The following is a 14,830-nucleotide window of genomic DNA, read 5'->3' as shown; positions in this document are numbered from 1 at the left end:
TATTCTTAATACAACTAGACCACAACTATACAACAGAAAAGCGAATTTATCCAACGATTAAGTTTCATTTTTTATCTGTTAACTGAATCTTTTCGACAAGTCCTGCTGTTACCTGACGTACTTAGCCCGCTGTGGCAAAAATGTGCAATAAAGGTCTTCAATCATTATTCCTCACACTCTTGTATCAGACTTGTGGTCCTCGGAGTCTGGCGTCCGCAAAGCCAGACTTGTGTGGCCTAACGCCGCGTCCCACGCCTGCCCGGCTCTCAGTCAACCCACGCGACCTCTGCCCCACATACATCGCACATTTCCCCAATTAGCGGCGCCTGTACGCCAGCCGCTTGCGTCTCTTCAGGAAGCAATTTGATGCCAGCTTCAGCGAGATTCCTGCTGTCCGCTGATATTGCATTAGAGAAAGCCGTGGGATGAGGGGGTGTCATGGGCTGGCGGTTGACAGCCAACTCCGCAACACCGCCGGCTACGGATTTGAGCTGTTGTTGAATTACTTATCCCCCCTCTAGTTCACCATCATCATCCTCTAGATAGTTGTCGTGGAAATGGATTGTAAGTGTCTTAAAAGTGTCAGATTTAGAAGCATTATTGATCATTGTCATGTGAACCAACTCCGCAATGCTGCTGGCTAGGATTTGAATTTTTTACTCTTATCTCCCTCTTCCTCCACATTTGTAGTTAGTTGAAATGGAGTGTAAGTGTCCCGAAAGTTTCTGATTTAAATGCATTGTAACAGTTGATCATTGTCATTTGAAACATTTAATACGTCTGTCAACAATAGATGACTACTTACCCCCTCGTTGTCTTAATGTTGGTCAAAGTGTTTCAGTTTTGGAGTATGAGCACAAATTTCACTTTATAAAAAAATATTTTTACTAAACATTCTTAATCTTACTCTTACTCTTGATCTTTTAAGACATTGATGTTCTGTTTTCTGTTTTCTCAGGTGTTTCTTAGATACCTGCAGTACAAGTTGACCTCTGCACCTGCTCCAAGTCAAGGTCAACATGGAAGTGTCCTCTCTGTGGACCAGGTGGGTTTGCTTCAATCATTTACTTCTTATTGCATCAGTTGAAATTGTACCACTTAGTTTTAGGCATAGGGTGAGCCTTGTAACCTTTGCTATGTTGGTGTGTTTTGGGCGTGTTTGACTATGTGTCTGTCTGTTAACAGCATAACTTGAGAGGCCTTAGATGGATCCTGATCAAGTTCGATAATAGGCCCCCTAGCGGCTTCCTAAGGTACTGCAACAGAAATTCCATTTTTGAGATCTCGTGGTCTGGACATTTGTGGTCATGATTTTTGAGTGGTAGACAGCCCTTGGGGCAGAGACAGAAGTGCTGTAAGTTTGGACCCCCTAGTGGCTTTTCTGGAACTGCAGGCTCCAATTTCCTTTCAAACTTTGAACAAGAATAACTGACGAATGTGTTGACGGATCGTCATAACTTTTGGTATGTTTTTGATTATTGGTTTCATAAAAAAAAACAAGCAGATGTAGAGCATCTTGCTAATTTTTTCATGAAAATGTTCGAAAACTAAGAAATTTCACTGGTGTGGCCCAAGCTGGTGTGGATTGCACTTTTGCTGGTGGTTCTAACGTTGCCGTGCGTTGGGTCAATCTTCTTCTTGTTCAACAATCTATTTCCAGTTTGATTCCCAGCAGCTGATTTTCCTGGGAACTCAGCTGTGTCATTGTTCCCACAGGGGGACGTTCGGGAGAAGAATTTATTCCTGTGATTGCTCAACAGTTGTTAATCACACAACTGTGGGGGTTTTAATGACGCCGCGTCTGCGAAACGGCTCGTTCGTTATGTTGTCAAGGAAACTTTGTTCAACTATGGATCATCTTCAAAACGTCAGTTTCAGTTCGAATTTGTAGATTGGAAGAGTTCACATCAACAAGCTTTTTTATTACCTTCGCCACGAAGGTTATATGTTTGTCGTGTTTTGTATGTGTGCCAGGGCTCTAGCCAGCGTCCGTTTTTCCGTCAATTGACGGAAATTTGCTGCATGACGGAAAAAATTTAAAACCAATCCGTCAGCCTTGACGGACAAAAATCCTTGGTGGAAGCTACAGGCGGCTTGGGTACGCCGTCCACGGCCATAAAAGCCACACACTGTTTGTTTTGCTAATAAGTTATGATTGCTGACAATGTGTGTCGCCGCCCTTTCGCATACGATAATCTCATTAAAAACCTGTTTTTCAAGGTCTCAGTTCAGTCTCTCTAAGTCCTGGAATAGTGTTTTTGCGACAATGGGGATTGGCTGACAGAAAAAAAATTTGAGCTGGCTAGAGCCCTGATGTGTGCCCATCTGTCTTTTAACAGAAAAACTCGAGAAGCTTTGGAAGGATCTAGATAATATTTGTTAGGTTGGTAGGGGTCAGGAAACGAAGGTCAAGTTTGGTAATGATACTGAAAATCTAAGAACCGACAAATTTGATTTGTGTAGCCTAAATGAATTACTGATAATTAATATTTATCCAGTTGCTTGTCATTAGTTTTGTATGTTGTAAATGATTTACCTACATTTGTAAATGTCCAAACTTCATCAACTTTTGTGGTAAATACATGTATAACATTTCAGCAAATTGCATTTTTATTTCATCACTGGGAAAGAAGCTGTGATTACTTTTACTTTGATTAGTTTAAAGCAAGGAAATCCAATTTATGTTCAGCTGTTTCAGGACATTATGGGACTCCGAACTCCTGTTCGTGTGCATGACTGCATATATGGTTATTTGTGGTGTGAGATATATCTACGTAACTTAAAGAAACTTTGTCAATGTACATTTACTTAATATAAGTAATCTGCATCTGTGTGTGTCTGTATCTGAAAGAAACTACTTAGTATTTATGTTAAAGAAACTACTCTAATCTACCTACCAAATATCATCAGGATCCATTCAAGGCTTCTCGAATTATGCTGTTCACAGACACACAGACAAACATGTCCAAAATATAACCTGCTTGTTATATCAGAAGAAGAAGAAGGTTATTTGTGGTGTGAGATATGTACGTCACTGTGAACTTGGCTTTCTGCAAGGCAAGTCTTAGACTAGTACTTGTTCCTTTCCCGATATTCTTCAACACACAGTGATCTAGTATTGATTTTGCGTGCATCCTTTGATGTTGAATCTATCGCTTCTCCGGAGGCTTTGACGCAGTTGTGGACACACTTTGATCAAATCGTCTTTTCCAATTTCGGCGTGGCCTCGGGCCGGTAACTTGTAACAAAGACACCAATTTTCCCTGGTGGTTTCCCCGCCGCATCTCGTCACAGATATGCTTATCTCTTCGAGATTCTTGGATCGATGTCTTTGCCTGAGGGATTCCGTAATCTGCAAAAATGATTCTATCTAATATTTTTGGATGCGCCCTGCGGCCATGGAAATATAACTTCATGCGTTGCCTCCGTTGGAGATCCAGAATTTGATGCCATGTATCGTTTAGAGTGAATATATAATAACACCAAAGTCAGCTGAAATTTTGCCATTATCTTCTTTGGGTTCTTGATCAATCAGTATTTCATTTCAACATGAGGAATTACCTGTATCTGCAGATGTGATTTCCTTTTTTCCAAAAAGGTTATGAATTACATGTAGGTGATGTTTGTGTGTGTGTATGTGTGTGTATGTGTCTGTGTGTGTTTGCGTGAGTGTATGTGTCTGTGTGTGTTTGCGTGAGTGTATGTGTATGTGTGTGTGTGTGTGTGTGTGTATCAGCGCGTGTGCTTGTTTATTTGTTTGTTACAGGTTGTTGACTGACTTTGTGCTCTTTTTGTTCATTTATTTTTGTTTGTTACAGGTTGTTAACTGGTTGTGTGACCTTGTTTATGTTTGTTTATCACAGGTTGTTGACTGGTTGTGTGCCTTGTTTATTTTTTTGTTTGTTTTTCACAGGCTGTTGACTGGCTGTGTGCCCTTGTTTATTTATTTGTTTGTTTATCACAGGTAGTTGACTGGTTGTATGCCCTTATTTTTGTTTGTTTGATTATCACAGGTTGTTGACTGGCTGTGTGCCTTGTTTATTTATTTGTTTGATTGTTTATCCCAGGTTGTTGACTGGCTGTGTGCCCTTGTTTATGTTAATTTGTTTATCCCAGGTTGTTGACTGGCTGTGTGCCCTTGTTTATGTATATTTGTTTATTTGTTTATCCCAGGTTGTTGACTGGCTGTGTGCCCTTGTTTATGTTTATTTGTTTATCCCAGGTTGTTGACTGGCTGTGTGCCCTTGTTTTTTTTTTTTTTTTTGTTTATCCCAGGTTGTTGACTGGCTGTGTGCCCTTGTTTATGTTAATTTGTTTATCCCAGGTTGTTGACTGGCTGTGTGCCCTTGTTTATGTATATTTGTTTATTTGTTTATCCCAGGTTGTTGACTGGCTGTGTGCCCTTGTGGATGCCCACTTCACCCAGCTGGTGCTGACACCGGAGTCACGTGACGTCCTGCTGGGGTTACACGAGGTCGTCCGACAGCGGCTGCAGTTCTACCAGGGCCTGAACGACCTTGACGCCCTCCTGGCCCAGCTCAAGGACAAGTCTGCACCGCTGGTTACCAAGAAACAAGACGAAAGTCTGTACAGTATAAGGACTATACAGATCTTCTGAGGAGTTTAGTTTTGTTTGAGGCCATCAGCTTAATACAACGGTTCTTGGATGTAATCTCCAAGTAGAAAGCCACTAAACTTTAAACGTTTCTTAGATCTTGGAAACAAGACGAGAGTCTATACAGTATAAGGACTATGCAGATCTTCTGAGGAATTTAGTTTAACCATCAGATAACTCCAGGTAGACAGGCTATACTCAACTTTTCTCGGATATTGAAAACAAGGCAAGAGTCTACAGTGTAAGGACTATACAAATCTTCTGAGGAGTTAAGTTTAATCATAAGATTATACTATAACAGTTCTTGGATGTAATCTCTGCTGTAAGGTATAAACTTTAAGTCAAAACTCTCTAACATTTCTCAGGACTTGGAAAGAAGAAGAAAGTCTGTACAGTATAAGGACTATACAAATCTTCTGAGGCCTTTAGTTTAACCATCAGTTAGCCTGTGTTTACACAAGCTCTCGCCGGCTGGGCTTAATGACCCCCTCCTGCCTCCTAGGGCGGCGGCAATCGTAGGGCCGGCCGCTAGGGGCACGATTTTAGTCAGGCTAACCATCAGTAATCTCCTGGTAGAATGGCAGAACTACAAGATTCATCTTCTGAGGAGTTTAGTATGACCAGTGGCTTAAAGTTTGTTTTCAATATCGTCCATTCACAATTAAGCTTGGATATCATTTACGTGCACTAGTTTTTACTGAGATGGTCATCAAAACATCGACCATGATTTTATGTTTTGGTTTTCAATGACGAATCTTGCTTACTTCTCCATCCTGATGAAACTATTCACAGATGGACCAAATTTGTTATCATTTAGCAGAGACAAACAAGTCAAATTCCTTGTTTTATTAAAGATCGCATTTTTCATAAAACTTGAAGTGTATCAATAAAAAAACACATGATATAGCATCAACCCTTATGATAGCCAAATAATGTAGCGATTATTACTCAAGCAACTAGATATGATTTTGGAAACGGTCAGACGTTTTAGATAACATCCGTTATCTTATGTCAGTGACACTGGAATGTCTGACCGTTTCCAAAATCATATCCAGTTGCTTGAGTAACTGCTATTTGGCTAAAGTATGTTATTACCTGGATGTCTATTTTTTATCAATGTATCCACCCTTTTGTCGCAGTTTACATCAGTCTTGACTTCTAATGTTGTCATGTTACACAATGTACAAAGCTCAATTAAAGAAGAAGGGTCGTTAAAAATTCACGTGGTGAGTTGTGAGTTCTTAAGTTGGATTCAAATGTTCAAGATTTGAGTCACACAAAGGTTTTATACCCTGACTTTGACACTGTAGTACTGTAGCGTGCATGTCAGGTGAGCGACGCAACCAGCTTCTAGTTCCAGTGGCAAGGCCGCACGCATGCTGCCTACATGAAAAAAAAAACAAGGAAACTAAGCCATGCCCCACTTCCAGGCCATGCTGTTGATGAATGGAGGTACTTCCAGCATGTAGGTCGAGCCCAAAGTTATCTCCGTTCTCCCCGGCCATTACAGTGAGACAGCGCATTAGACACTTTAGTGCCGTCGTAAAAGTGTTCCGGACGGTCGGGTCGCCGCCACACGTTTTACGAGCGTGATGATTTTGTGGTCATTGAAAGAGCTAATGGGTATGTAAGGCTGGGGTTAGGGTGGTTATGGGTGTTTGTTTCAGGCGGCTGAAGTGTCCCGAGGCCACTTGTTCCTTTATTTCTTTATTGTGATGCCCATTATCCCTACTTACGGCTAGTCTCCCAGGGTTCGAAGTTTCAACAATAAAAACATACAAATGTACATAACGTTATTAACACATGCAGACATTTACATGTATATGTATTACATATTGCAGCTCAAAAAAAAAAATTAAAGCATACACAACCATGACACAGAATGTCCAGATTTTAAAAAAAGATACCCATACTAACTTAACTTGAGAAAAAATGCTGGATTGCCTTTCTGAAGTTTGTTTTCAATATCGTCCATTCACAAATTTTCACATACTGAATCATTCAGTATCAGAACTGACATAGTCCTAACAGGAGTGCGCGTCCTGTTGATGATCACCGGGACCCGCCGGAAGTTTCATTCTCTCTTGGAACGGCTCAATATGTCCAGGTTTAATTTGGACCTGGACCTGATCGTCTGGACCTGAACCGGACATGGGCCTGAATTTTCTGTACCAGTACCCACCCCTACTCTAGGGTGCAAATTGATGTACATAACATGTAGGGCAGCTGTACTAAACAGGTATACCCTCAAGTGCCACCTACATGAAGCAGGGCAATTTCGCCAGCACTCAGCGAGATTGGGAAGCTGTCACCATCAGCTGGTTCCTACAGCCTAGTCTCTACTCTACCAGACTGACTATACTGGCTGTTACAGGGAGAATAATTTGACAGGGGAGTTTTGCTACTACACATAGGGTTACTTGACCAGTGCAATGCCCAAGTGGGTACAGTGTTTGCCTTCGATAGGTTGTCACAGAGTTCAATCCGCGTCCGAGTCATACCAAAGACTTTAAAAATTGTACATGCTGCTTTCTCTGCTTAGCACTCGGCACTAATGAGGAAGATTATGGGAGGACTTCCATGAATTATTCTAAGTTTGAAATTGTTTAATGTCACTACTTGTAGCTACAGTTGGAGATTCGGGCTCTTTTAGAAGCACACCAGCTGTCTGATGACTACAGGAATAAGCGTGAGGGATTAAGGCCAGAGTGGTCCGTCTGTACGACAACGCTTGGCAGGACGCTCGGCTGAAGATCTGCCCAAGGCAATGGAGGAAAAGAAACGATGGAGGGAGGAAGAGAGTCATGTTCATCTGTGCAACCAGCACGCCCAGATGATGATGATGACTCTTATAGAAGCAATGTAACGTTACACCAGCTGTCTGATGACTACAGAAATAAGCGTGAAGAATTAAGGCCAGAGTGTTCCGTCTGCACGGCAACGCTTGGCAGGACAAGTGGGTCAGATGTGTCAATCGATGTTATAGTGTTATAGTCTTCATCCCCACTCAAGGTGGAAGTGCACCATTTTTGTTTGTTTGAACCTTAGTTTATGTATTCATGAGAAGCTCATCATTTTTTTTCTTCGTTTCATTGAGGTCATGAGAGAGGTAAGGGTCAGGTGAAATATAACAGAGATTGGGTCAGGTGTGTCCATCGATGTTAGTGTTATAGTCTTCATCCCCACTCAAGGTGGAAGTGGACCATTTTTTTGTTTGTTTGAATCCTTATTTATTCATGAGAAGCTCAAATCAGCCTGCAGGCCGCTTTTCATTGAGGTCATGAGAGAGGTAAGGGTCAAGTAAAATATAACAGATATTGGGTCAGGTGTGTCCATCGATGTTAGTGTTATAGTCTTCATCGCCACTCAACGTGGAAGTGCACCATTTTTAACTTGAAAGTTCATCAGATTCTGTGTTGTTAAAAGTCATTCTTGAACTAGTTAGACTGCAATGTACTGTAAATAAACAGATTATAAGCAGGCATTCATACGTTTGGGGGCTTACCGGTTGAAGAAAATGACGAGCAAAGTATCATCCCCACTCAATGTGGAAGTGCACCATTTTTAACTTGAAAGTTCATCAGTTGAAGCCATTCTTAAACTACTTAAACTGTAATATCCAACACATAAATTGGACTTATTTTCGACAGAACAGCACCAGTATTTGTCATAGACGTCCTGTAACTTATGATCCACTGCTCACTGTTCACATAACGTGACGTCACGGCAGCAGTGAATTGTTCATTCCTTGACAAAGACTGATGCTGTGTAGTCGAAAATTTGCGTGAGTCCAATCTTTGTGTTGGAATTTACAGTTCAACTAGTTCAAGAGTGCACCAATTTTGTTTGAAGCTTTATTTAGCTAAAATCCCGGAGACCCTCATATAAGAGGTTCCTACTTCATCCAGAAAAAGCAATATACTATAGTAGGACTTATTCGCAGAACCAGCATGGCAGAACTGACGGAGTCTTAACAGGAGTGATGCGTCTTGCCGATGATCACGGGTCCCGCCGGAAGTTTGACTCCCTCTCGGAACGGCTCAATATCATCGTGTCTGGACAAATGGGACAGCTCCAATAATCACCAAGATGGATTCTCCATCTCCGATATTACACAAATAAATTCCCGGCCCGCTATGGATTGTTTTCTCGCAGGCCGTATGTCAAAAACAGGAGCCTCGTCACCGCTGTCTGACTAAACTCCGGAAAGCCATATTGAGTACCTCAAGCAGAGGTTGTATAGCAACACCGACTGTTTTTGCCATTTTAGGCGTTTGTATCGGGCTTTCTGTTTTGAAACGTGTTTTTTGTTTTGTTAGGACGCGAGGCAAAACGGTACAAAATAGAAAGACCGATCAAAACCCATAAAAGCGTTTAAAAACTGCCGGAGCCTAACCAGAGTCTGCTTGGAATGTACATATTGATGGCATTCTTGCGTTTAAGGACTGTTACGTCTAGTCGTGTTATCATCAACTAGTAAAATCAGAATTAGTTCTCCCGCTCTTGAAATATGGGCTGGGTTTTGAGACAAGACCTGTTTGTGAAAGAACTTGCAAACAATGCACGTCAAACATGGAGAAAGACGAAACACACTTTATGTCAAACTGTTCGTTCATACGACGCTCGAGGAGTTGGAACCGTCGAGCACATGATTGGTGTTAGTGGGGCCCAGGTTTTAAAACTGAAACGAATTATAAAATACATTAGAAATAACGTTACATATTGAAATAGTTTTCTTCCAAACGACGCTATCTAAAAATCATCTCAGCGAAGTTGACAGTTTCACACAAGGTTCTCATAATCAGTCGTACATGCAGTGCTTGTGGGACCATGTCTAACTAAAACTAACAGAAAATCAAAGTAATTATTGAAATATTTTTCTTCCAAACGCCGCTCTGTAAAAATCATCTCCTTAGAAGTTGAAACCTTCGCCCAAGGCGCGATCTCGTGATCAGTCGCACGTGCCGTGTTTGACAACGGTGTTCGCGGAAATGGATGGCCTCCCCCAAATATTACAGAACTGATATTTCAGCATATTGATTTACGGGGACCCACCGATTCATCATGGGGGCAATCTACCGCGTATTTCTGCAGGGAGAGAAACTGATAACGTTCCCGACTAGCTGGCAATCTGCAACTGCATATATCAGGGCAGCGTAAACGATATATGGCTGTGCGCACACTTAGCAAAGTGTGAAGTGTAGAATTTTGGACTGCATAGATCAATAAAGTATGGGCGATTTGTAATCAGCAAAATGCGTCGGACCGCTGACTGCATAAATATAATAATGTAATAATCACTATGTGCGTGATTTATATGTACATATACATGTATATATGGTGGCGGTATAACATTTATAAGAGTATGTGTGTGTGTGTGTGCATGTGAGCATGTGTGTGCGTGCTTGTGTGCGTGCGTGTGTGTGCGTGCGTGTGGTGTGCGTGCGCGCGCGCGTGTGAGCGTGTGTGTGTGTGTGAATGAATACAATAGATATTGCATGTAGTACAACCACCAATTCTGCTGTTAGAAATCCCGATCGGAGTCTGCAAATCTTGATAAGACATCCTCCTGAAAGACAGTCATAACTTTTCCACTTCGATTCATATCAAGTGCAGGATTTATAAATGGTAGCACACCTTAACACATTCCTAGCACCCTGATCATGATCGGACTCTCCATCGACTGAGAGTGAGACTCCGATCAGGAACTCTACCGGTAGAATCGACAATTCTTCCAGATCTTCATCTCTACCTTGATATAATGTTATACATAACGTGCAAAGTTAGGAAGATCTGAGAAAGATGTTGTCTTGTAGTCCTTCGAATTCTTTCTCACTTGTGGCTGCTTCTATCAGCAAAGTGCGAGTGAAAAATCTGTAACCTCACACGCCAGTCGTATATCCAGAGCCTCACGGCTTCTATGAAAAAGCCAGGTAGGTTTGTAGAATCAATGGCGGGAAACATCCGTAAATTGCGGTCGATCGATCCATGGTCAACAAAGCGCTGAAGATATCAAGATACATACATTAGCAAAGTGTCGTGGATCTACGGATACATACATCAGAAAAGTATGCATGGAAAAATCAATATTTACTGGTAGAAACGGCAGGCGTTGTATGACTACATACTCATTTTGTTTGTTGGTTTGTTTGTACTTCTACTGTCACATTTGGCGAAAATCGATCGGACGACGAGTCTGCGACAATCGCCCGAGCCTCGCTAATGATAATAACTTTATTGCACAACAATCGTACAAGTTGCAAAGTATGGCTTATATGTGAAGGTTTTCAGGTGAAAAATACGCGCAACCCTCTGTCAATCTTAAAATTGGCCGACCTTCCAGTGATACGCCCGAAGATCGTGGATAATGTGACAGGGGTATATGCAATACTTGGCAAGAACAATCGTGGGGTATAAGGCCTGGAGTAGTGAAGGTCTTGCCCTGGAGTGACCGGTGGCGGTGGTGTTAGACAAACTTCACGAAAGTGTTACTCAAAACAAACAAACAAACAAACAAACAAACAAACAAACAAGCACAATACAAAGTGAGGTGATCGTGTACACATTTCCAACGCTAGGATTTAAAATTTGCTTTTACAGATTGAAGTAATCTAGATCTCTGTTTCGCATCACCCCTACGCAGTTTTCCCTCTCGATGCGTTCATACTCTTCACACAAATAATGAAACACCAACACAAGTGTTATCTGTTAGGATGGGTTAGAAAGAATGTTCCGAAACACAAAAAAAACATAGTTCTAAGAAGTGGTTATATGGAACTGCTAGATACAAAATACCAAGCATCAATTACTTTCGCCAAATGCAAGAACTACATTAACAGAAACATTTCATTACCTGAAACAACGATCTTGTTCGTCCCTGTGTGTCGTGCTAAGCGTCGGATGAACAGACCACTCCTGTAGTACTTACCCTACACCTGTGCGTCATCCCACACCTGTGGTACACCTGCGTTACTGAAGAAACTCAAGTATTTGCTAATTCGTCACGGTAACGAAGTTAGTTCCTCAAACGCAAATAATTATCATTTTGCAGACTCACCGGATCCGCGGACAGACACGACAACGCAACTTTAATATAATAGATCTATCTGGTGTTTCTATGTAGATTACTTGTGGACTGGGCTTCGTCTTTGGAAGCACTGGCTGATTACGAGTCCCACATTTTTAAAAACATAAATGGCTTTATAATAGAGTTATAAGATAAGACGGCTGGCCTGTGGCAGATTCCTGAATTTGTTCTCATTGTTCTTCTCTTGTAGTCTCTACCAGACTCCCGTCGGGACGAATAGTAAATGGGGATCCGGACTTTGCCCGAATTAGGAACAAAAGCCTAGTATGATTTAATTGGCATTTGGCATAGGAGTGAACTGACTGGCCGGCGGATACCTGGATAGATTGCAAAAGACTATCCCATGACAACTTGTCTGTCCCTATTTGGCTAAATTTTCGTCCAGCCGACACATTGTTTATTGCTCATTAACTTCTTTAGTTGTTGACAGCTTATCACAGTCTGCAACATCTACTCTTCCAGGAGTAATAATTACACACAACACTTGGACACAAAACTCACACAACATGTAACGTTAACATGTCATTCAAAATATCATTAAAACACATCTGCTTGGAGACTACTTTTCTTGCCCCTTGCTGCCATGATCAGGGCTTTTACAGACCTCTGATGAGCACTATTCTGTTATCACGTCCGGGAACTGTGTAACTATGTGTTTTGCAGTGTAGGTTGGGCACTAGAGCTGTTGGTAAGTCCATGTTGATCTGATTATTTGGATGACTTAAATTTTCGACCGTTTCCAAAAAAAAAAAAAGGTTTTCAAACATACCGTAAATCTTACAAAGCTGTGAAATGTGAAAATATATTCCCCAAGTATAAAAAAAGTATACAGGAAAACATACACTAATGTCATACAATTCCAGCGCAATTCCATGGCCAAAGAACGAAAATAATGAATCTATTGTTCTGTATACCACCCAATAAGAGAAAAAAAACTTTAAAAATGTAATTAGAGATAACGCTAAATCTGGGCCCTATGAATTTTTTATGATAATGATGATCTCCATCGGGCTACATGATGATGATGATGATGATGATGATGATGATGATGATGATCTACATCAGGCTACATGTTGATGATGATGATGATGATCTACATCGGGCTACATGATGATGATGATGATGATGATCTACATCGGGCTACATGATGATGATGATGATGATCTACATCGGGCTACATGATGATGATGATGATGATGATGATCTACATCAGGCTACATGTTGATGATGATGATGATGATCTACATCGGGCTACATGATGATGATGATGATGATGATCTACATCGGGCTACATGATGATGATGATGATGATGATCTACATCAGGCTACATGTTGATGATGATGAAAACAGGACAAGCTCCCAATGCGTTTCCTGGTTCTACGTCCGGGCTAGATGATGATGATGATGATGATGATGATGATGATGATGATGAAAACAGGACAAGCTCCAAATGTATTTCCTGGTTCTACATCCGGGCTACATGATGATGATGATGTTGATGATGATGAAAAGACATGCCTTTCCCTGTTCTACATCGGGCTTACATGATGATGATGATGATGAAAACAGGACAAGGTTCCGATGCGTTTCCTGGTTACATGATGATGATGATGACGATGATGAAAACGTCATGCGTTCAAAACCATAACCGATCTGTATCATAAACTAACTCGGTCAGAAGTTTTCTATTCCAAAGACATGCTTCAACAACCTATATTATTAGGTGATTTATGAAACTTGACCCGACACAGAGACCTCTTCCTTCGGCCATTTGTCAGCGGGGGTACCGGAGTATTGGTCCGGGTGGGGTCAGGCGGGGGGTTAATGTCCAGGTGTGAGGGATGGGACTCTCAGGGCGGCTGGAGCCCGCTGATAACTGGGCTGGACATCCGAGGAAATTACGGAAGGAAAGACGGAAACATGCCCCACTTGTTATTGAGCTCATTATTTGTGGAGCTGGTGTATTGCGGTCTCACTAAATACCGAAAACAACCGAAAACAACCGAAAACAACTTGACATCTACCGAAAACAACCGAAAACAACCCGTAAAATACGGAAAACAATGAAAACAATTTGATATCTACCGAAAACAACTCCATAAATACCGAAAACACCTCCATAAATACCGAAAGCAACTCAATAAATACCGAAAACAACTCGAAACCTCCTAAAACACGCATGATCAACCGATCAGAACTCCAAAACAGCCGGAAAATGACTCTTAAACAACTACTTATTGCTATTTTATTTTCATCTACTCGTTACTATCCCTTGCATTATTTTCTCCTTGGCCGAGGGAGAGAATGGGGTGATTCTGGAGGATATTTGCAGCAAAGGGGAAGTAGACTGTGGAAACACCTTTCTATCACACACTGTTTAATTTTGATTATTTAGTTTAATCCAGAATAAGGGGCCTCTGTGGTAATACACGTTTGCGGTTTGTCCATTTAAACCGATTTGTTGTGATAGCGAAATGCGTTAAAATTGAGCAAGAAATGTACTAGATTGTTTTGGTTGCTAGAAGAAAATGTAGTACACATGAGGTAAATGCGCAGCAGGCAGATTCAACAATAATTGATAAGCAAACCCATTTTCGAAGCAGTTTTGTCGGGGGATAGTAGTGACTGCGATTTCATGTTGGGGCCACTACTACACCCCCGCTCCACCGTAACCTCTGCTTGGAGTTACACAATAGATGCCAAGTTTTATAGATATCCATCGATGAGTTTGCGAGTTAACCAAGCAGTTCCCGTTTATAACATACAGGATACTTACAGGATCCGTGAATCTGAATTCGAACATTAATATATTCCAAAAGGCAAAGGAGATCGTTGACTCTATTATTACTAATATTGTATTAATAACATGGGTCGTCCTAGCCTAACTTCTGTCCAAAATAAAATCAAAATTATCAAATAATAACCCATTGAAAAGATTGTTGTTTATGGTTGTGTCGAGTTGTTTTCGGTAGTTAAAAGTTGTTTTCGGTAGTTAAAAGTTGTTTTCGGTTGTTTTCGGTTGTTTTCGGTATTTAGTGAAAGTTGTTTTCGGTTGTTTTCGGTATTTAGTGAAAGTTGTTTTCGGTATTTAGTGAGACCCGTGTATTGCGGTAGTTAACATTTCTTG

The 14,830-nt window shown here is 41.2% G+C and overlaps 1 protein-coding gene across 1 annotated transcript in view; it reads left to right on the top strand.

Moving 5' to 3' along the window:
* Positions 1 to 5,227, top strand: part of LOC118428615 (nucleolar protein 11-like) — a gene marked incomplete in the record, with an annotated part of 60,992 nt that extends 55,765 nt beyond the window's left edge. The window contains 2 exon segments of the mRNA XM_035838720.1: positions 959 to 1,045; positions 4,382 to 5,227. Coding sequence (XP_035694613.1) covers positions 959 to 1,045; positions 4,382 to 4,618 — 324 coding nt within the window.
* Between the last annotated feature and the right edge of the window lie 9,603 nt (positions 5,228 to 14,830).

Source organism: Branchiostoma floridae, chromosome 13 (assembly GCF_000003815.2).
Source record: "Branchiostoma floridae strain S238N-H82 chromosome 13, Bfl_VNyyK, whole genome shotgun sequence".
Lineage (NCBI taxonomy): Eukaryota > Metazoa > Chordata > Leptocardii > Amphioxiformes > Branchiostomatidae > Branchiostoma > Branchiostoma floridae.
This window is presented reverse-complemented; position numbering and strand designations above follow the sequence as displayed.